Source organism: Dunckerocampus dactyliophorus, chromosome 8, assembly GCF_027744805.1.
Source record: "Dunckerocampus dactyliophorus isolate RoL2022-P2 chromosome 8, RoL_Ddac_1.1, whole genome shotgun sequence".
Classification (NCBI taxonomy): Eukaryota; Metazoa; Chordata; class Actinopteri; order Syngnathiformes; family Syngnathidae; genus Dunckerocampus; species Dunckerocampus dactyliophorus.
The window spans coordinates 25,456,253-25,477,838 of record NC_072826.1 but is presented as its reverse complement, the minus strand read 5'-3'; the positions used below and the strand labels follow the sequence as shown (position 1 = coordinate 25,477,838).

At 40.8% G+C, this 21,586-nt stretch overlaps 2 protein-coding genes across 5 annotated transcripts in view; one reads left to right on the top strand and one right to left on the bottom strand.

Annotated features, from left to right (window-relative positions):
- The window catches only part of LOC129187059 (arf-GAP with GTPase, ANK repeat and PH domain-containing protein 1-like), a 37,812-nt gene extending 33,414 nt beyond the window's left edge, over nt 1–4,398 (top strand). The window contains exon 20 of the mRNA XM_054785980.1: nt 51–4,398. Coding sequence (XP_054641955.1) covers nt 51–332 — 282 coding nt within the window. The 3' untranslated portion in view covers nt 333–4,398. The remainder of the gene's footprint in view (nt 1–50) is intronic.
- Nucleotides 4,189–20,881, bottom strand: LOC129187061 (phosphatidylinositol 5-phosphate 4-kinase type-2 gamma-like). 4 transcript variants are annotated; one of them, XR_008572344.1, is made up of 10 exons: nt 20,663–20,881; nt 20,452–20,549; nt 18,092–18,188; nt 17,546–17,695; nt 15,576–15,722; nt 12,804–12,842; nt 11,579–11,692; nt 7,447–7,698; nt 7,252–7,355; nt 4,189–7,173 (listed from the first exon to the last, which is right to left on the bottom strand). XR_008572344.1 is itself a non-coding variant. In XM_054785988.1 (10 exons), exons 1-10 carry the CDS (start codon nt 20,810–20,812, stop codon nt 7,093–7,095), a joined length of 1,236 nt encoding a protein of 411 aa, XP_054641963.1. In that variant the 5' UTR covers nt 20,813–20,881; the 3' UTR covers nt 4,189–7,092. The 4 variants fall into 4 exon arrangements, 3 of the variants coding, with proteins under 3 accessions (XP_054641963.1, XP_054641964.1, XP_054641965.1); XM_054785988.1 differs by having other exon boundaries at nt 7,443–7,698; XM_054785989.1 differs by having other exon boundaries at nt 7,443–7,698; nt 20,659–20,797.
- Between the last annotated feature and the right edge of the window lie 705 nt (nt 20,882–21,586).

Below are 21,586 nucleotides of genomic sequence, written 5' to 3'. Positions count from 1 at the left end.
AGTGCTCATGCGAATCACATTGTTTGATCTTCTTCTTCTTGGTGCTGCAGTATGGCTGTGATGTTCGTTGTCGGGATGCTCAGGGTCAAACGGCGCTGACCCTGGCTCGCATGGCGGGCAGCCAAGAGTGCGCCGACATCCTGCTGCAGTACGGCTGTCCCAATGAACCCGCCCCTTCCGTCGCCGCCACTGCCGGATTTGCATCGGCGGCCGCCCCCGGTTTTCCCGTCGCCATGACACAGAGCCTGACAGTGGCCACCACGCTCAAGATCTCGCACAAGAGCGGCGGCACCAGCTTCAGCTACAGCACTTCCAGACGAGCCGTGTCGTAATGCGGAGATTGGACTGGTGTGTGGCCGGATGTTGCACTGCTGCTGTGAAACACACACTATACACACACAAATGCTTTTTGTTTGGGAACGTTTAGATTCCGACACCTTGAGTTTACTCCTCAATCAACAATGGAGAGCTGCCTGGACGTCAAATGTAAACAACTGCAATACGCTTTTTATGAATTGGTCTGTTTGTACAGTGGGGGAAATAAGTATTTGATTCCCCGCTGATTTTGTACGTTTACCCCCTTTACAAAGATATGAACAGTCCAGAATTTTTATGGGACGTTTATTGTAACAGAAAAAGACAAAGTCCTGACAAAAAACAGGATCTCAATCCATAACAGCAAAGTGTCTTACTAATGCTTTTTCATACTGACTGTGCTCCCAACTTCCTTGGCATCATCAACCAGCTCCTCCCTCGTCATTCTGGGCTGCTTCCTCATCTTTCTCATAGTCAATCTTACCCCACCAGGTGAAATCTTTGCGAGGGTGTTTCCGAAGGATTGCAACAATAGAAGTGCTCTGTTTCTCACCCGGCTCTTTGGTCTTGCCCATGCTGGTGGAAAGGTGCGAAGGGTAGAACGTGTTTGTGTTTTTTATCCACATAGCGAGTTGAGATTATGAATACATAAAGGGATAGGACTCAAATAAAAACCGCTCTGTGGGGGTGAGAATGCTTGCTGGTAGTTAGGGATTAAATACTTATTTCCCTAAATCAAGCACAAATAGTTTCTATACAATTTTCTTGCAGAAACTGTTTTTGTTTCTGGTTGTTTTGGCGAACAGTGCTCTGTATCGCCTACCGGAGGGGAGGAATTGGAACTGTTTGTGCCCTTTTCCTGGCTGTGGACCGGTACAGTTCCTCTATGGAGGGCAGGCTCGTCCCGATGGTTTTCTCTGCAGCCCTGATTGTCCGTTGCAGTCTGCTCTTGTCCCGTTTGGTAGCAGAGCCAAACCAAACTGTGATGGAGGTGCGGAGAACAGACTGTATTATTGCAAGGTAGAATGTTGTCAGCAGTTCCTTAGGCAGGTTGAACTTCTCCTGCAGTCTCAATTCGTACATCCTCTGCTGTGCCTTCCTTCGTATCGTGTCTATGTGGGAGGACCACTTCAAGTCCCGTGAGATGGTTGAGCCCAGGAACCTTAAGGAGTCCACTGGAGATACAGTGAGGGTGTGAGGGTGGGGAGTCCAGTTTTAAGCGGATTCAGTTCCAAGTTGTTGTAGCCACACCAGGAGACCAGCTGATCCACCTCGCGTCTATAAGCAGATTCATCACCGTCACTGATGAGACCAACGACACCGGTGTCATCTCCGAATTTCAGCAGTTTCACAGCTGGATCGCCTGAGGCGCAGTCATTTGTAAACTCATTCAAATTTCAGGCGTCCCGAACACAAACACTCAAAACTCAGTCGCGCCCCTTTTGAACATTGAAAAATATTTCCCCTGACAGCAGTTTTACAGAACGTCACGAAATTTGTCAATCATGACAGGATTCCAAAGAAGTCTCAAGAACCCTTGTTCCAAAACAAACAGGAAGTCGGTCCGTTTTGGTTTTCGGCAGAAATTAAGGGTTGTATTTCAGCGAGCTAGTCCTCAGCACTTTGACCAAATGAGCCCAAATAAAAATCATAGATACCAGACAGACCAGTGATTTTATATTGCAAAGGATTTCAGGCTGTTTCATGAAATGTTGGGGGGGCATGGCAACAACATGACGACTAAACTGTAACGGTTGGTAACTCAGTTCGACAAGGTCATAGCTTCATCATCACTCGTACATTCGATGAAGATGACACCTCGACGCTATGCATAGGTCACTTTCTAAATTCGTCTCAGCGCCACCCGGCGGCAACAGGAAATGGAACGTGCATGCCCGTCGACTCACATGAACATCGAGTGGCGGTGGGGCTGGGAGAGTTCAACGCTACACGCGGCTTTCATTTTGTATTTTTACTCTTTGTTAAAACAAACCTACCATAAAAATTCTGGACTGTTCATATCCTTGTAAGTGGGTAAAATGACAAAAAATAGTTATTTCCCCCGCTGTGTCAAACACTTCACAGGTGTGTATATTGTCGAACAGTCGCTTCTTTTCAAAGTTGCGCCGCTGTTTTGAAGAAAATATAGAAATACGATGACAGAATTCTATAAATCTAAAAAAAAAAAGCGCTTAATTTCCAACACTGTTATGGTACTTTTTGTACAATAGGTGGTTCAGTGTACAAAAGAGATTATCGCTTTGGTGTTCCTTTGATAATGAACTGTTGAAAAGCTCAAGACTTCAGATTTCTATGTCATGTTTGTATCACTGTGTGCGGCATAAAACTACAGCAAGGGTGTTCACAAACTTGAAGGATGCAGGGGTGGGTCGCTTTGATACATTTTGTACACGAAAGATGCTACAAGCAAGCAAATGTAGGTTAATATATGCCAAACTACTGAACAAAACTATCTTTGCTTCGTGTTGTCGATGTCAAAGCAAGAAATTAGCGCAATATCTAAGAATATACAGTCAAACCTCGGTTTTTGTATGATTCGTTTTTTGTTGAAATTGTAATAATTTTATATAACAATAATATAAAATCAAATTTTTATGTATTAAACATTTTTATATATTTCCAATATAATATATAATTTAATAAACGCATTATATATAAATATGCATTTGTTTAAATTAATAATACATTTGTTTTTAATCATTTTTATTTACTAACATTTTGCCTCGATTTTCCCACAGTATGTGCACATTACTGCAAACTAGTGCGACTGCTAAATAACCCGCCATGGGGCCAAAGTAAGTTGCGAGTGCCAGCAACTTGATAAAGACGGTGACAAACTCAATGTCACCAGGATGTACGGGATGTCCGCATCAACAATAAGTTCCATCCAGTCCTCATTTATAATTATTTCACAATGTATTTTTTGTTAATATTTTCGGGTGTCATGGACAGATTAATTGGATGTATTTCGGTTTTAGTCCGACCTTTTGGAATGAATTAAAGACAAAAACCGAGGTTCCGCTGTATCTCATTAATAATGAATTTTATTTTTACAATCTATTAATTAAAAAAAACAAGCTGCGAGCCGAAAATTGTCCCCGAGCCGCACTTTGGCCACCCCTGCTGTGTCTGATTTGTGCATTAAAACCTTGAAAGTGAAAGAAATGCCTTCATTTCCACTGAATGTATTTCCAGATATGATGCAGAGGTGCAGCTTTAACGGACATGCTAACTGCTGTGACTCATGGAGATGACAGGTATTGTTTATAATTCATGATAGCTTGTTTTCAAATGTACTTATCTATCAACGTGAGTGACGGAAAGAATGTTTCCAAGTGGAAAAAAGAGGAATGTTGCCCACATGGAGATTTAAAAAGAGTAGCATAGGAGGCATCCATCTGTACGCCATGTATTTTTGTGTCCATCTAATGACTGTGGATGAGTATTCATGTCTGTGCTGTAAGAGTCGATTCATTTGTATTTTTTTACCCATGCAACGATTCATAAAATATTCATTATTGATATACTTCCAGCTTTCTACTCTTTTCATTGAGTCCAAACAAGGTTCTATTGATGTGACAGAAACACGTTGCATCATCTGCTTCTATATGTTGCAGTGCAGAGGAGTTGAACGTCTGCAGGAATCGCGTCACACCCGTCATCTCGCAGTCAGATTCTTTGTTAACGGTCCCTGTTGGCTTTGGCCTACTTCTTTCTAGGTCAGAACCCCGCGCTCACTTTGCTAATGGACGTCTGAAGATGCTTAATGATGATTTATCATGCAAAGATGTGTCAAGATTCCACTACGGAAGCAAACAACTGGCACCAAACACACAGTTTTACTCACGGCTGTTTAGTGGAGTTGACTCTGAATAAGAAGGAAAACAATTGGACATGACTGCCGTAAAATCACACAACCAAACCACAATAAGGTTCTGAATTCATGCCGCCATTGAACTATTTCAAGCCTTTTCTGCTCTTTAGACAGGATCTCACAATAAGGACCCCCCCCTCAGAATTGATTACAGTACACTATATCTTCACAAGGGACAATATTATCAAGTCAACTTGGGTATACGTTACAGCAGGGGTGCCCAAAGTGCGGCCCGCGGCTGTTTTTTAACTGACCCGTGGCACATTCTAACGATATCATTTAACAAGTAAACAAAAAATGTATATATAAAGAGAAAAAAGTTGCAACGTCATAATTTTAATGGCGCAGTTTATGAGGGTTTTTTTAAAGGTCGTAATATAATGAGAAACAAAACAACAAATAAAATGGTACTTTTTGGAAAATTTGGTTGTGGAAAAAGTTCTAATGTTACCAGAATGAAGTCAAAATATTACGGGAGCAAAGTCATAATTACGAGAAGAAAATTGACAAGAGGAAAGTTGAATTAGAGGGAAATAAAAAAAAAAGAAAGAAGTTGCAATTTTATGAGCATAAACTCAAAATAATGTGATTTCAGTTGCACAGAGTTGAAATATCAAAGAAAATATATGTTATTGTTTAAAAGTCATAATATTATAAGAAACTAACTAAACAAAATAAAGTTGTAATTTTGGGAAAACTGAGTTGGGAAATAAAGTGATAATATTATTGGAATGAAGTCAAAATATTATGGGAACATAGTCACAATATCACGAAATGAAAATGGACAAAGATTATTAAAGAGAAAGTTGAAATATTTGGGAAAATATTGGCCCATCGGTCAGCGGTCTAGTCTCCCATTCCGAAGGTTCGGTATTCGAGCCCCTGCGTGGGCAGTGTGAAGCAGGCTGGTTCCACTTACAAAATGTGCAGTTACACAACATCACGTCTGGACAAGAGTGAATTGACTTGTGAAACAGCGCCCTCTGCTGGATAGCTGCATTACCCTGCAGATAGCACCATCAAACCATCCATCCATCCATCCATTTTCTATACCGCTTCATCCTCATTAGGGTCGCGGGACCATCAAACCATTTTATGGTTAAGTTACCATCCATCCAATTTCTATGCCGCTTCTCCTCATTAGGGTCGCGGGGGCATGCTGGAGCCTATCCCTGCTGACTTTGGGCGACAGACGGTGTACACCCTGGACTGGTCGCTAGCCAATCTGACATAAAAATTAGGGCTCTCAAATGATCAAACATTTTTATCAAATTAATGACAATTTTCAAATTAATTAATCATGATTAATCACCATTTGCCACTTCGTGTGAAATATGCCCATTTTTGCTGTATTTTATGAACAGAAATATAAATGACAGGACACAATTACATATATTTGTATATACTATTTCATTTCTCATTTTCTAATTTTTTGCATGTTTGTCACACTTAAGTGTTTCAGATCAACAAACAAATTTAAATACTAGTCAATGAAAACACCACTGAACACAAAATGCACTTTTTTCAAATAAAATTTTTCATTATTTGGGGAGAAAAAAATCCAGGCCTCCATGTGTGAAAAAGTGATTGTGCCCCCCCTCTGTTAAAACATAACAGATTAATTGAGATCAATCAGTCTGAAAAAGTTATAAAGCCATTTCTAAAGGTTTAGGACTCCAGCAAACCACAGTGAACAGCGGTGAACCTTCCCAGGAGTGGCCGGCCAACCAAAATGACCCCAAGAGCGCAGCGACGACTCACCCAAGAGGTCACAAAAGACCCCACAACAACATCCAAAGAACTGCAGGCCTCACTTGCCTCAGTTAAGGTCAGTCAGTGTTCATGACTCCACCATAAGAAAGACACTGGGCAAAAACAGCCTGCATGGCAGAGTTCCAAGATGAAAACCACTGCTGAACAAAAACAACATTGAGGCTCATCTCAGTTTTGTCAGAAAACATCTTGATGATCCCCAAGACCTTTGGGAAAATACTTTGTGGTCTGATGAGACTAAAGTTGAACTTTTTGGAAGGTGTGTGTCCCATTTCATCTGGCGTAAAAGTAACGCTGCATTTCAGAAAAAGAACATGCCAACAGTAAAATATGGTGGTGGTAGTGTGATGGTCTGGGGCCGCTTCAGGACCTGGAAGACTTGCTGTGATAAATGGAACCATGAATTCTGCTGTCAACCAAAAAATTCCTGCAGCAGAATGTTCGGCCATCTGTTGGTGACCTCAAACTGAAAGCAACTTGGGTTGTGCAGCAGGACAATGATCCAAAACACACCAGCAAGTCCACCTCTGAATGGCTGAAGAAAAACAAAATGAAGACTTTGGAGTGGCCTAGTCAAAGTCCTGACCTGAATCCTATTGAGATGCTGTGGCATGACCTTAAAAAGGCGCTTCATGCTGGAAAACCCTCCAGTGTGGCTGAATTCCAACAATTCTGCAAAGATGAGTGGGCCAGAATTCCTCCACAGCGCTGTAAGAGACTCATTGCAAGTTATCACAAACGCTTGATTGCAGTTGTTGCTGCTAAGGGTGGCCCAACCAGTTATTAGGTTTAGGGGGGCAGTCACTTTTTCACACAGGACCATGAAGGTTTGGATTTTTGTCTCCCTTAATAATAAAAAGAGTAATTTAAAAGCTGCATTTTGTGTTCAGTTGTGTTGTCATTGGACTAATTTAAATTTATTTGATGATCTGATACATTTAAGTGTGACAAACATGCAAAACAAATAAGAAATCAGGAAGGGACAAACACTTCTTCACACCACTGCAAGTCTTAAATGTCTTGTTTTCTCTTATTATGTCTACTATGGGTAATGTAAAGGTGACTATAGGGATGTTATTTAATCGGACGCATGATGACTGTTTGCACTATCAGGCAAAGATCTTAGTGATGAACTCCCGGAAGCGTTTAGCGTACTGCTCTGGATGAACTGTGGAGATTTCGGCTCCTGCCTGCAAAACATACACACACACACACATTGAATACACCTGTCAGTAGAGTATATGAATAAGTTGTACGCTGACTCTCACCCCATGTTTGACAGCCTTGGCAGCGTGAGCCGCTTTCTTCTTGGTGTCGTACTGCGTCAGCACGTCAATCAGACCCATGAAGTACACTTCCCGGTGCGGTGCACCTACATGGGAGGCAGCTTCAGTTTTTTTCTTCTGCATATATGATAGCATGCACTCACACCTGGTGAAAAATCTTCTTTAGGACTCACCTACAGCGCTCTCTATGGCGTAGACGTCCACATACGGGTCAAACTCGCCAGGGCCCATGGCTTTAAAGGAGTTCATGTATCCAGCGATGCCTTCGGGTGAGGTGGAGCCGGGAGCGACGGCCTGGCTGCCTTCATCTGGATCTTCTTCAGCATCGGAGGACTCCATCTCCATTTCCTCTTCCTCCCTCTCAGCTCGCTCCACATCATGGATGCCCAGCAGAAGGCTATAGTCCATGATCCTCATACGTGCCAGAAACTACGGAAATAGACCACGTTTGGGGTGTCATATATGGTAAGGAAAAATACCACACACCAAGTGGAACACATTTAAAATACAGTCACACCTTGGGTTTTGGATGCCCTAATTTTCTATGATTCGATTTTCAACCCTATTTTTGTGAATATTTTTGGGTGTCGGATTAATTGGGCTTACATTATTTCCTGTGGAAAAAATTGAAAAAATATCGTAAGAACAGTTGAATTGTAATACAGTGTTGGTTAGCGTCATTCATCCGTTCAAGAAGGTCTGACTCAAACCTAAGCAAAGTCAAATCAAGGCAAGTTTTCCCATAGAAAATAATGTAAATCCTCCAGACACCCAAACATTTTATCACAAAACACATTTTATGGACTTTAATTATAGTTTTACATTCAGGAAATTATGCCAACATAATTACAAATCACAAATTAATGGACAACTGAGCATTTAACATCACTTTCACCTTGTATTGACTCCCTTTGCAAACAACATCCAGAGAGAAGAGGGTTGAAGTGGAGTTTTGCAGGGAAAAGGGGAGGAGAGGAGATTATGCTTGGAGGGCAATCCCTTTTTATTAACTGTAACTGCACTGGTGGCACAAAATGAATGGAGAAATCAAAATTTGACACAATTTGACACAATTTGACCTATAGCGGACACCTTTGGCAAACAACAACCAGAAAGAGGAGGGATGGAGAAGTTTGGAGGCACGTTTGTCTGCACTTGCAGCCTCGCCATGTCTAATGACGCCGTGTATGCCTGTTCTTTTTTTTTTTTTTTTTGGAACCAGTCTCTGCTTACCTTAAATTCGTCAACAGATTCACTCGTTGCAGGCGTTTTCTTTGTTAGATCCGCATGCAGCAGCCTCGCCTCTGAAACAGTGTCTCACGCTATCTGTTCTCCGTTGATCCACACCAGCAACAAATTCTCAACATCGTCCATGGTCTGCAGTCTGCGTTTTGTGAGCACCGTTACTCCCCAGGCTGGTACTTATTTTTCATGAAGGTAAGATCGGCAACACGGACACCATCTTCGAACTTTGTGATGACTTCTTTCTGGAATTCCATAGTGGTCTTCATTCTCTTTGGAATGTTGCTGTCGCTCGCAACCTTCTTTGGACTCATAGCAGCTTTTTTAGAGTTCATCGCACTCAATGAAAAAATGCACGGACAGGAGTCATCAGCGCCGACGGTCCATTGTTTGGCCACTTGATTCCGGATGCCTCTGCATGTCTATGCCTTACAGGCTGCCATATAACGCGAGATTTTGTGTAAAAAAACAACATTGCACACTAAACATGCGGGCGAATACAAACCAAGCTTTGCTTAAATTTAGGATGTTAACCAAAAACGACGCTAACCGGGGCGGACGTTGTCTGACGTACCACAGTATTTGACACTCAATTATGTGGATGAAGGTATTTATTAATTATTATTAAAGGGTCCCTGACATGATCAATCAACTTTGCTTAACTATGCTATATGCTGTTTGCAATTACTGTATGTTCTACATTGTTCGATCTTTGAAAGTAAACGATAAATTTAATTTATAGTTCATGGCGTCAGACATGACGAACTAGCTCTCACAATTCAGCCTCATTTCCAGAAGGGACGCCATTGGGGTATTATCACTGAGGTAAACAAACATAGCAGTGTACGAGACGGAGGACGTTTACAGTGATTATAGCGAAGATTTAAGCAATGTGTCAATAGTTTTCGAGGAGGAAGAAACATTTGGATATTACGAAATAGAGAACATGCAGAACACAGACTTAAGCCTTAAGACATGGAGATGAAGATTGGTCGCCTTCGAAACATGAAATGGTAAGAGTAAATTACTCAGGAGTTGCTTATCCTTTATTGTTTTAAATTGGCTTCTTAATGAGTGTAAAGGGGTTTTTATGGCCTTTTTGATTGAATATGTGGAACAAATCGCTGTCAAAAGATGTTTATATACTTTAACATGTACACTAGGTCCCCAACTCACGAACACCCGACTAGCGAACACTCGCCGATACGAACACAAGCCGACTGGTCTATATTTTATTTTATTTTGCCTTGTAGTCAGTCGCTCAATCAGTATTTATACTGCCACTGTACATGCTTGACCAGTAGAGGGTACTGTGACACTGCTAATGCAGCCTTAGAGCTAATGAGACCCACAGAGGAAGAGTTAGACGCTGGGGAGATACAGTGTAAAGCTAAATGAAAAGCTAAATTGTACAACCCGGACAGAGTGTTTGATTAAAGTTTATGAAGAGTTAATAGGCCTGCTTAATTCTACACCACCCACAGAACACTACCTCTTTTAGAAGAGTCTAACGACGACGACGACTTGTCCTTTTTTTCAATAACTCCTCCTCCAACTCTTCCACAACGACGTATGCTCGGCCACTCCTCTTCAAAGGTAAATAACATTTATCATTGCGTATTATTATATCACTTTTATTATTGTTTTTTTCATTAATTATCCTCGTTTAATATTACTACTGCATCCAAACTCATATTTACATACATACACATATACTGTATATGTATACACGTACATGTAGTACCTATACCATTGGTAATATTACCTTTTCCCCTACTTAAGAACGATTCAACATAAGAACGGTCGTCTGGAACCAATTATGTTCGTTATTTGGGGACTTAGTGTATAATGCTTTGCAGCCTTGTCGCTATCGTGGAATAGTGTTTAGAATACCGGTATAATATGTAAACAAGACATGACTTACTCTGTTCTGTGGCAACTTTGACGCAGTGGTCATTCTTCCTTGTTTTGTGTACCGGCATGTAGCATCCCTATTCAAATGCGTTTATACCGGACTTTCAAGCCAAATGCTTCTTGTAAAGGTGTTCCTTCAAAGAAGTCATCAGTGAGGAACTTGAGTTGGGCGTCCATCTGTCTCTTGTTCTCTGCACTTGCTTTGTCTATTGTCTTCAATCTTACAGTATCACTCGGACACTATGAACATCCAGCAGCAACACAACCTTTTGGCGTGACTACTATTTTGATGAAAAATATACTGAACCAAGTCGACGATCTACCTCGAGAAGCGTTTGTTTACTCTGCTTTAACTGAGAGGTGTCACCCCGATGTCGTCACTTCCAAAAATGAGGCAGAGCTGCGAGCTACTTTGTCAAGGCTGGCACCATGAACTATAAATGTAATTTTTGCAAATTTAATTTAAAATTTAATTACAAAGAATATACTGTATAACATATTTAAAGACAAAGCTTTGTGTTATTATTGGTTATTGGTTGGAGCTGGCACCTCCGACCAGGCTTTGGGGACTGAGCCCAGGGTTGGGTGTGTGTCTGGAGAGTGGCAAGGCGTATGGGCGTGTTCAGTGATCAAAATGCATGTCTGCTGGTCACTCTCCGGTCGGGGAGGGCACTGATGTGATAATGCATTTATTTTTTTCTAATATTTTCATGACTCTAACGAAGAGCTAGGACTGTATGTGATTTAAGCAAATTCAGCGGAGCACCTCATCCACACAGCCTCTTCAGTCGGAGAGTCATTAATACACAGTTCAGATTTTCATCCAGCGGGTATAATTTATGACAAAATATTGCCTATTATCAGCAACACTAACATACATAAACATAAACGCGCATTTCAATAGTCTGCCCTGATCAGTGCCTGCACTAAATGTAAATGTATAATGAGGGCGCAACAGCGATCGACCAGGCAAGGCCCAAAGATCGACTGGTGGATTGCGATTGACGGGCTGGTTTTAGTACATATTACTTAAGTGTTCAGTAGGAAAAAACATCTTGTTGGTCAAAAATAAGAATCTTTGACCATGATTTGAGATATTTCCTCTTGCTTATTCTTTTTTGCAGTTACAAAAATACATCTGTGTATATTTTACCTCAATGTCTCTATTCAGCTTTTCCATGATGCTCTCCTTCTGCTCATCAGACACATAAATCTTTTGCATGTTATTCATGAAGTCAACATCTTTAAAGGTTGGCAGCTCCTTGACCTGAAAAACACAGGACAGTAACTTTTGTGTTTGAATTAGTGACATTTTCAGATGTGTAGCGAAGCCTGCTTATATTTTTGTTAAATAATCTACTGAAGTCGCACAAAATGACAAAAGATGTCATACGAAACCTCAACGTACGTCACAATTTTTCTGTTTAGCAGGCTTCGAAGATACAAGATTTTGCTGGCTTGTTCACGAATATGGTTGGCACCGCTAACGTGAAACATGGCTGAGGCCGTACAATTTGGAATTCAGACAAAATTTCCTGAAATATATGTCTCAAGTATATCATATCTTCACATCCCCTTTAAGAAAATTAAGTCAAACATCAGCAGCACTTGCATGCTAGCTGTGTGAGCTAGCAGTGCTAACATTACACTCGCATTTTAACAGCAACAGCATGCTAGGTTAGCATAATGGCTGAAGAAGAACAAAATGACCAGTTGTCAGAAAGCAGGCAGAGGTTGGCTGAATTTGAAGACGTTTAGCAAAGCCTATATTTGACGTAGCCTCTTCTCATGTCGTCATAAAATGTGTGAGCGCCTTTTTTCCTGACTCTTTTTCTCACCTTTGGTGCTCATAAAAAGGCTCTAGGGAAGCGTATTACTGTTAGCACATCATTAAAAAGTGACTTTTGCATAATAAGGGAGCTTTAAGACCAAACGCCGCTGGTCACACCTAAGCAGCATGATTATTTCACAGGTGTGCCTTAGGCTCGACACAATAAAAGGCCACTCCAAAATTGATTACATTTGGTGCTAATAAGCAGGCTCCTGGCACACACATTACTGTCAGCACATCATTTAAACGTCACTTTTGCATAATAACGGAGCTTTAAGCCCAAACCATGCTGGTTTATGCTATCTCTGTTTGACATTTCTGTTGCTTTTTCCACCTAGTGATGTCTTGCTTCCTTCTCCTTGGACTTCACCTTGTTATCTCCAAACAATAATCAATACCTGATACCTCACAAGCTGTGCAGTCTGGTTTTGCAGGCAAATCAAGCGGACTCGGATAATAAATGCTACAGGGTAAGACGGGATCATCACGCATGCATGAATTTTAATACATTCTCACAGGACTGACACGTCCTCTCATCTGATCTCACCTTCTCTTTAAAACTTGCTTCGCGAGACACCAGGGAGCCCTGAGGAAAGGAAAGACCGCACAAGATTACTCCTCATCACAGTGAAGCTCAATTAGAACCTGCCTCACACATGAGTTCATGGTGCTGATGGCAAAACATCCATATTTCATGAGCCGTCTTGTCAATTAATTGGACTGGGAGCTCGACATGTTGCATCGGTTTCCATATATTTACACTATTTACCGTTCTATGATTGCTTTAACCTTGAAGTTGCAGCCAATAAAATCAAAATCAAATCAGCGATAAAACATCATAATGAAACATGTCACTGTCATGGTTTCCTACAGCAGGAGAAATGCTGTTTTTGAACCCAAATGCCAAGGAAAAAGATGAATTTAAGACTATAATGCTGCTTTATGCATCTCCGCATAGTGTAGGCCTGTTAAGCTGTAAATTTTACCGAATTATTTTATTAAATCCCTTTACAAAAGCACGATTTGCGCTGCTGAAATGATTGCAACGGTTTCTCAAAGTAGAGGCTCTGCGCTTTCCAGTGATACACACATCATTATGGTAACGCGAGGCACTGCGTCACAGCAGCTCAGAGGAGACAAGGCTTTGATACAAAGTAGAGTGGGGGTTTGGATGAGACTGCGTGAGGAAGTGGGATTGAGAAGCAAGCGCGATATGACAGAGTTCCACAGAAAAGTGAAATTTTATCGGACGTTTGTTTCCGTGTCCTGTCGTGTTGTTCTTTGATCGCAAACATGTCGAGGAGGTCGATAGGCAGCTGATATGAATCCCACTTTGTAGTAAAGACGCCTCCCAAAAAACAAAAAATAAATAAATACTGGTCCATAGTTCTCATACGATTTCATGTTTAATGTTTTATACTTCATAGCTCAACTTGTAAATTCCAAATCCTTTATTGTTGCACATTCTGGGTGCTTTATTGTGTAAAAACTTGGAAAATTCTATTTGTTTTGGCCACATAGTGAAAAATGAAAGGATGCAAGGGCCACTTTGATAGTTTTGTAAAATATGCTAAGAAGTTACATATTTCAAAGAAAAAACTGCATCTCATTTTTGTGATACAGGTGGAAAAGACTCTCATAAGTAGTGGTACAGTATCAACTCTGGTCTTTTTTTCCCAAACGTTTCAATGTGCTTTTTAAATAAAGTTTATCAGTTTTTTTCTCATAATATTATAACTTTTTATGATTTTTCCCCGACCTAATTTTACAAAAATTATCATTTAATATTTTATATATTTTATATATTTTATAATTTTTTGTTCTGTTTGTTTCTCATAATATTAAGAATTAAAAAAATAATAATAATATTTTAAGTCTATGCTACTAAAACATTATTTTTTCCTCATATTACGAGTTTATTTTCGTAAAATTGCGACTTTTTTGTTGTTCGTATACAACTTTTTTCTCTTACTATTTGACTTTATTCTTGTAAAATTACCCCAGTTTCTGACGGTGTTTTTTAATTTACTTTCCAACTATTTCTACTTTTTTCTTGAAAATTTTCTTCTTGTAATTATGACTTAATTCCCCTAATATTTTGACTTTATTCTTGTAAAATTACACCTGTTTTTTCCGTTTCTGCTGGTGTTTTTTTTTTTAAATTTATTTTCCAACTATTTCAACTTTGACATAACTGAGACATAATCCCTCCAGCATGTCCTAGGTCTGCCCTGGGGCCTTCCCCCGGCTGGGCATGCCTGGAACACCTCACCAGGGAGGCATCCGGGAGGCGTCCGGACGAGATGCCCGAGCCACCTCGACTGGCTCCTCTCGATGACCATAGGTATAGGTGAGGGTGGGAACATATATCAATGGGTAAATTGAGAGCTTTGCCTTCCGGCTCAGCTCTCTCTTCACCACGACAGTTAACCTCACGCTTAACCTCACGCTCCAACCTTCCCTCACTCGTGAACAAAACCCCAAGATACTTGAACTTCTCCACCTGGGGAAGGACCTCATTCCCACCCAGAGGGAGCAATCCACCATTTTCCAACTGAGAACCATGGCCTCAGATTATCTTTAATACTTCAACTTTATCCTATTAAAATTATGACTTTTTCTTGTTGGATTACAACTTTTTTCTCTTAATATTTTGACTTTATTCTTGTAAAATTACTGCTGATTTTTCCATTTTTGCTGTTGGATTTTTTTTTTATGTATTCTTGTTCAATTATATTTTTAGAAAGTGTTGCAGGCCAATTAAACAAAAGTCGCGGGCCACAAATAGCCCCTGGGATGCACTGAGGACATCCCTGATTTAACGCATGCAGTCATGCAAAACAACTGCCACATGTCAAAATATGCATGAACTCGTCCTGAAAAAAGAAAGAAAATCACATGGTCTTCATATTATTACTATTATATAAATGATTGTACATATTACAGATGTATAACATACAGATGTGCCTTAGGCTGGCCACAATAAAATGGCACTCCAAATGTGCAGTTTTATCACACAGCCCAATGCTGCAGATGTTCCGTTTCAGAACCTACTGTGGCCTGCGACTCATAAAGTTTGCCCTTGCCTGGCATACTCAGCCAATACAGATACCATGCAGATATGCCCCCTAGTGGCTGTGAGCAGTACATGGCTATCGTCGCAGCAAGCGTCTAATGGATATTGTTGACTCACAAAAAAAAAGCTTAGCGTGCACTAGAAAAATAACATTTAGAGGATTTGAGTCCAGTTGCATGAAAGTCACCTGTGTGAACCACTACATGAACAATAGCGCCCGCCAACTGTGACGTGAACTGTTACCTTGAGGTCATACTTCTTGTGTACATGCAGTCTGTGGCTGAACATGTTCCTCATGACTAGCAGGTAGGTGTCGTCACTCTCCACTGTCACTCTGTACATGGCCAGGAACTGAGGGAGCAGCGTACTGCCGTGGCAAGTGACCACATGCTGCATGATGAGAAAGAACAGAATAATTTGGTGTTCTTTTATTTCATTTTTAATTTTTTTGTGCTGATAAAGTCAATATAAAGTACCCTGAATATGTAGAATAATCATATAACCCAGTCGCTGCAATTGAAGACTTACTAAACACAATTTAAGTCCGATTTCACATCTGTACTGCCAAAAAAGTACAAAAGACAAAGGAAAATTGGAGGCCCACGCCGCACTCACCACACAAGCCGGTGTATTCGATAAATTCAGTAATTCCTTATCACGGTTCATTGGTTCCAGACCCGAATGTGATAGGAAGTAGGATTCCTTATTTATACATCCAAATATTTGTAGAAAACCTGTTTGCGACCTTCTAAATATGCATTTTTTACCTTATCAGAACCCACTAGACATTAAATAACACCCCTATAGTCACATTTACACTCCTATTACCCAATATGATAGACATAATAAGAGAAAATAAGACATAAATAAGACATAATAGAGACTCACATGTTAGCATTGGAAGAGAGGAACAGGAAGAGTTTACTTCCTGTTCTGCAGTGGCTATTGTCTCTTTAATGTAACATTACTGACACCTAGTGGCCGGTGTAGAATACAACATATCATTGCAACGTTTTTGAATGCGCCTTCTGAATGCCTTATATATGTAATTTAGTCCATTTAGCCATTTTTATGCTTCAAAATGCTTCATTTAGGCAAAGAAATACATAAAACTTGCTTAAATATGCATATTTATTGGCTAATAATAATAGGCTGTATTTAAGCACAAAACAGTGATGATTTTTTTTTTTTTAAACGGTGACAGAGTGAAGCCATGAAATTGTAGTCATGCTATAGTGTTCTCAAAAATCAAAACATTTAAAAGCAGGACTGAAGCCTATGCATTTGCACCGTTAACACATTTGTAAGACCATTCAAAATTGCATTTAAGACAATTTTGAAACTTTTTCAAACAATTTTAAATATTTAAGGCTTTAAATACAAAGTACCATCATTTCCGATGTATAAGCTTTTTGACCCCTGCGGCTTATATAGAGATGTGTCTAATTTGTGGTTCTGGTCTCGTGACATTTTGTGTGCTTCAGAACTGTCGTTTTGCGCTTCGTGCGCTAACCCTCATTCATGAAGAACGCGTGGAGAGGTGCATGTGATTCGCGGCTTTCGGGTTGAAGGCGGTCGATCAGGCGGCCTTTGCTCGCGTCTGCCAGCGGATCTTGGCAGCGTGGAGCGGTGGCGCCAATCGGCAGCCACGTGTCCGTCAGTCTACCCCAGGGCAGCTGTGGTCACGGATGTAGTTGACCACCACCAGTGTATGACTGAGGAGTGAATGACTAATGGGTTCACTACACTGTGAAGCGCGTTGGGTACCTTGAAAAGCGTTATATAAAATCTAATCCATCATTATTACCTCCGCCGAGCGCAAGCTTTTGCCGGCGTGTATCTGTTTGTTTGTCTGTTTGCGTTCAAAATAGCTTTAAAAGATTCTGAATGGATTTGGATGAAATTTTCAGGAATTGTCAAAAATGGGATATGGAACAATTGATTACATTTGGGCGGGGGATCCGGATTACCGTCTGGATCCAGGAATTTTTTTAAAGGATTCTTTAACATTGTGAGATAGGACCATTTTCGGCATTTGTGCACAAAAAACTTCCCAACAGTTTGTAGAAAATATCAAAGACTGAGCCCAAAAAATGTAGGATTATTATTTTGGGGTGAATCACAATATTGGGGGGAACTGTGGCGCTTGGTGGAAGGTCTGCGCTCTCCGCGTGCTTTTCTAGTCATTATTGTAAAGGACGTGTTGGCGTTACCTGGTGATACTCGGACAGGATGTTGTGCATCTCTGCCACCTCCTCGCTGGAAATTTCTTTGACCACCAATGTGCGGTCGTACGAGGTGAGCAGCAGGCCCTCACGTTGCGCCTCCTCGTCTCTGAGCGGAGGACTGCGAGCCAGAGACACCTGTCGATGAAAACACGTGTCCCCTTTGACGTACGCGCTTTTAAAATGCAAATCCTTTTCAGTCAAATGCAAATGCTTGCAAACAGGAAACTTGGAAGAGATTTTATGCAGTGATACAGTGTAGTTCCTGCGCTACACCACAGCATTTGCTGCAAATGTTCCCACAGTGCGTAAAGGGAAATGAAAGATGCGTGAAGTTGCACGGACGTTACAGTCATACCTGTCAAAATAATGGAAATTCAGAAGGGTAGCGTCTTCTGTGTGCATGCAGAATGGATGACATCATTCCGTGTGAAGCTAAAATGCGCTTTGAGGGATGCAGCGATGCAAATTTCACACAAAGACAGGCGAATTGAGAGAGCTGAATCAGATTTGTGCCCCCTCGTTGAACTGCACCTGGTAATCTTGGTCCTCGATGCCAAAGCGTTCGCGGAGGTTCCTGAAGACTTGTGGGCAGTACTCTTTGAACTTGAACTGGCCGGGCAGATTTTCTCTGACACAGAAAGCACATGGGAGGAATGCACACTCACTTTCTTCAACAAGAAAGTAACTTGCTGCTTGCAGGTTAAACAATATTGTGTGTGCCAACATTAGGTACCCAAAGAGCGCTACCGAATCTTACATTAGAGGACTGGTTTGAGTGGTAATCATGTAACAACATTGTTTATATTGTGTATGTTGCGGTAGTTTCCACAAGCTACCTCTTTGCCCTCGCTCATGAACACATCATAACGGGACTGTCTGTGAATGCTCGTCGTTACAACGCCGTACGGCAGGTGGCGGTATGGACCGCTGGAGAATAGAAGACGTGGCGAGAGGGGCCGATGTTGCCGGTTTGACCACTTTACAGTTTTGCGGTGAGCTGGAGTTGCACGGGAACTAGCCAGCGGCAAGCTACAGCTTGCATAAGGAAGTACTCTTCATCTGCAGCTATCAGGGTTGGCACATGTGGAACCTATGATGCACTGCTCGGAAATCAAAATAAACGTCATAAAGGTCCATGAGCATGCGGAAAATGACACCCTTATCGACAAACCGCAAGGCATGCTGGGTAACCTGCAGTTGGCACTCTTTCCCAACATGCTCCACTGCGAGTAATCAGACCCCTCGAGATGTTCTTTTTCCAGAAAGCAACTGGTCTTATTGGACACTACACTTTTGGAGACTGACATGAAAGCATGTATCACTCTTTATGAGCCCCCCCCCCCCCCCCCCCCCCCCCCCCACACACACACACACACACACACACACACACACACTTAAGAGAATCAAAATTCTTGTTTGTGACATAAAAAAATGACCAAAAAAGCAACAGAGGTTCATTTGTATTTGCAAACATTTGTCTGTTTGAATGTGTCAATGGCCAAATATGCAAATTGGACAATGACATCAGACTCCTTGTGCCTTCTAAACACCACACGCTTGTGTTATTTCTTAAACGGGCTCCTATTCAACCTCTCTGGTTTGAAATCACACGACTAAACATATTTTGTTGTACTTCCCGAGACTGTTACACAGCCTGGATTCCTGACTGGATTAAAAGATTATCGAAAGCTACTCAGTTTTGTAGACTTGTGTCGTACCTCTCATAACACACAAATGGAGAAATTGTTGTAGAGTGTGTCAAAAAAACTCTGCTTCTTCCTACTCCTTTTCGGACACCTTGGCTCGGGCAAGCGTAAACTTGTGATGATCTTCAATTTAACTTTGTTAAGCATGTTCCCAGTTACCAGTGGCCTTCTATCATGTGCATGGTTTACATCAGGGGTGTACAAAGCGTAGCTTCATGTTATTTGGGGGTCGTTTTTTTATTTCTATTTTTATTTATTTTTTATTGTAAATATAATATGAAACAAGAAACTTAAACCTGCAAAAATGGGGGGAAAAAGGTGGACACGTAATGCAAAAAAGTTGAAATGTTGATAATACTTCTGCTAATGAGTTATTAATAATACAAATAGTTAATACTTATTTTTAATACAATTATTCTGTTAATAAACATAATTAATAATTAATTAATAATAACAAATGTATAATATTTAATGACAAAAATAATTAATAATAACTAATTCAAAATAATATGCTTTGTCACCAAAATGAATATGTTGAATTGCTTTCAGCCCGATTATAAAATTAAAATTCAAAATGGTCCCCAACTCCTTTCATTTTTCAGTGTGCGGCCCTCAGTAGAACCCCCGGTTTACATGATATCTATCATAACACATCGTTGTCCGAGTACGCTATGTACAAAATCCATTGTTGAGAATCCTGTCAATTGAAGAACGGGGTGCAGTACTAGGCTGCAACCAGCAGAGGCGCTGTTGAGTCAGTCTCCAATAGTTTGTGGAGGACAGAAGACACCCTGACGTCAGCCGCGGGACTTCAGGCTACATCCTGGTCATTGCAAGTCCGTCTGACGGCAGGAGTTGAGAATATTCAGAGGGAGATTTTCCGAGGAGGTTACTTGTTGCTGTTAGCTGGCACGATTACAAACAGTACCGTATTTAATACTAAAATATGTGCATCCAGATGACTTTCTTCCACCCATTTTTTTTTGACATTGTGTTTTTCCATGAATAAAATGTTTTAATTCCTAAATCAAGATTGAGATATAAGCAGGAAGTGGCTACCGATGAACAACTTAACCCCATTTTAAAGACTTTACATCCTATTAATGTTTGCACTGAATTGTACATGGTAGTAATGCTATATGACGTATCTGTGTAGAAGATGAAGACTGAGGAGGGCGTGTGTACTTGTTGAAAAGGTGGTTGCTGACTTTGACCTTGGTGCTGGCTCTAAAGTCATCAGGAAGCAGCATGACAGGTACAGGCACCTGGCTCAGGTCGTTCGTCTGCACGTGTGCAAACACACACACACACACACACACACACACATACGTCCTCTTATTCACGCAAAGCAATATTAATAAAATAATAATAAATCACAAGCAGCTCACATACCCACCGAGTGATTGACTCCCCACACAAGCACGCTCGACACGGGATGACTGGCACGGAAAACCTCCACTTTTTGCTGCACAAAGTGCTTCATCTTGGTCTTCCTCTTGTGCGCCACGGCGCTCGCAGGGACCAGGGTGTTGCTCGGAGAGGACATGAGAAGGCTTTCTCTCCCCAATGAGATTACTATTCTGCTCCGGCGAGGTCCTGTCTTTGCCTTGTGGGCTGGCTGATGAAGGTCTGGATCATGCATGAAGTTCCTGCTCTACGTTGGTGGCGCTGTGACGCAACACCTGCTGATCCAAAGTATCCAAAGTGCCTTTTTTTCTTAATTATGCCAGTGACTTTCCCCCTAGAGCTGTGGCACAGGGACTTCTCTAGGATTGAAAAATAGGTGGGGTGCTTTATTTATAAATACACCAATTTTGACTTAATGTATTTATTGAGTATTTGTAGAGCCTTTATCAGGACTTGCTATCTGGTTTCCTTCCCTTTCTTTTGTGGAAAAGGTGGACGAAATAAAATTAAACTAAGAAAAAAAACCCCAGCAAAAATGGTTTAAAAAAAAAAGAGCAAAAAGGAATAATGTAAAGAGGAAAAGCTAAAATGTTGATACTAGTAACTAATAATAGAAAGAAAAACTGCTAGTCGAAAAATGAACATACTGGATGTTGATACTAATAACACAAAGCTTTGTGTTGAAATATATATGTATATAGATTTTATTTTTTTAACCTTTTTACGAAATAAATAAAAACATGATAATAAATTAATAACAACATAAAAATATCAAAGTGCCCCCCCTGCCTCCTTTGATTTTTCAGTATGCACCCCTCTGACAAGACACTGCTGATTTATACATTAGATCGTGGGTGTCCAAGTTGAGGTTGGCTCATGTTGTAAAAACAAATTAGACTTTTTTTTTTTAAAC

Coding starts and splice junctions, on each gene's coding strand:
- LOC129187061 (XM_054785988.1), bottom strand. CDS start 20,812: ATGTCCTCTCCGAGCAACACCCTGGTCCCTGCGAGCGCCGTGGCGCAC. Junction 11,693..12,803: donor AAGCAAGTTTTAAAGAGAAG/GTGAGATCAGAT, acceptor TGTGTTTTTCAG/GTCAAGGAGCTGCCAACCTT. Junction 7,174..7,251: donor CCAAGGCTGTCAAACATGGG/GTGAGAGTCAGC, acceptor TATGTTTTGCAG/GCAGGAGCCGAAATCTCCAC.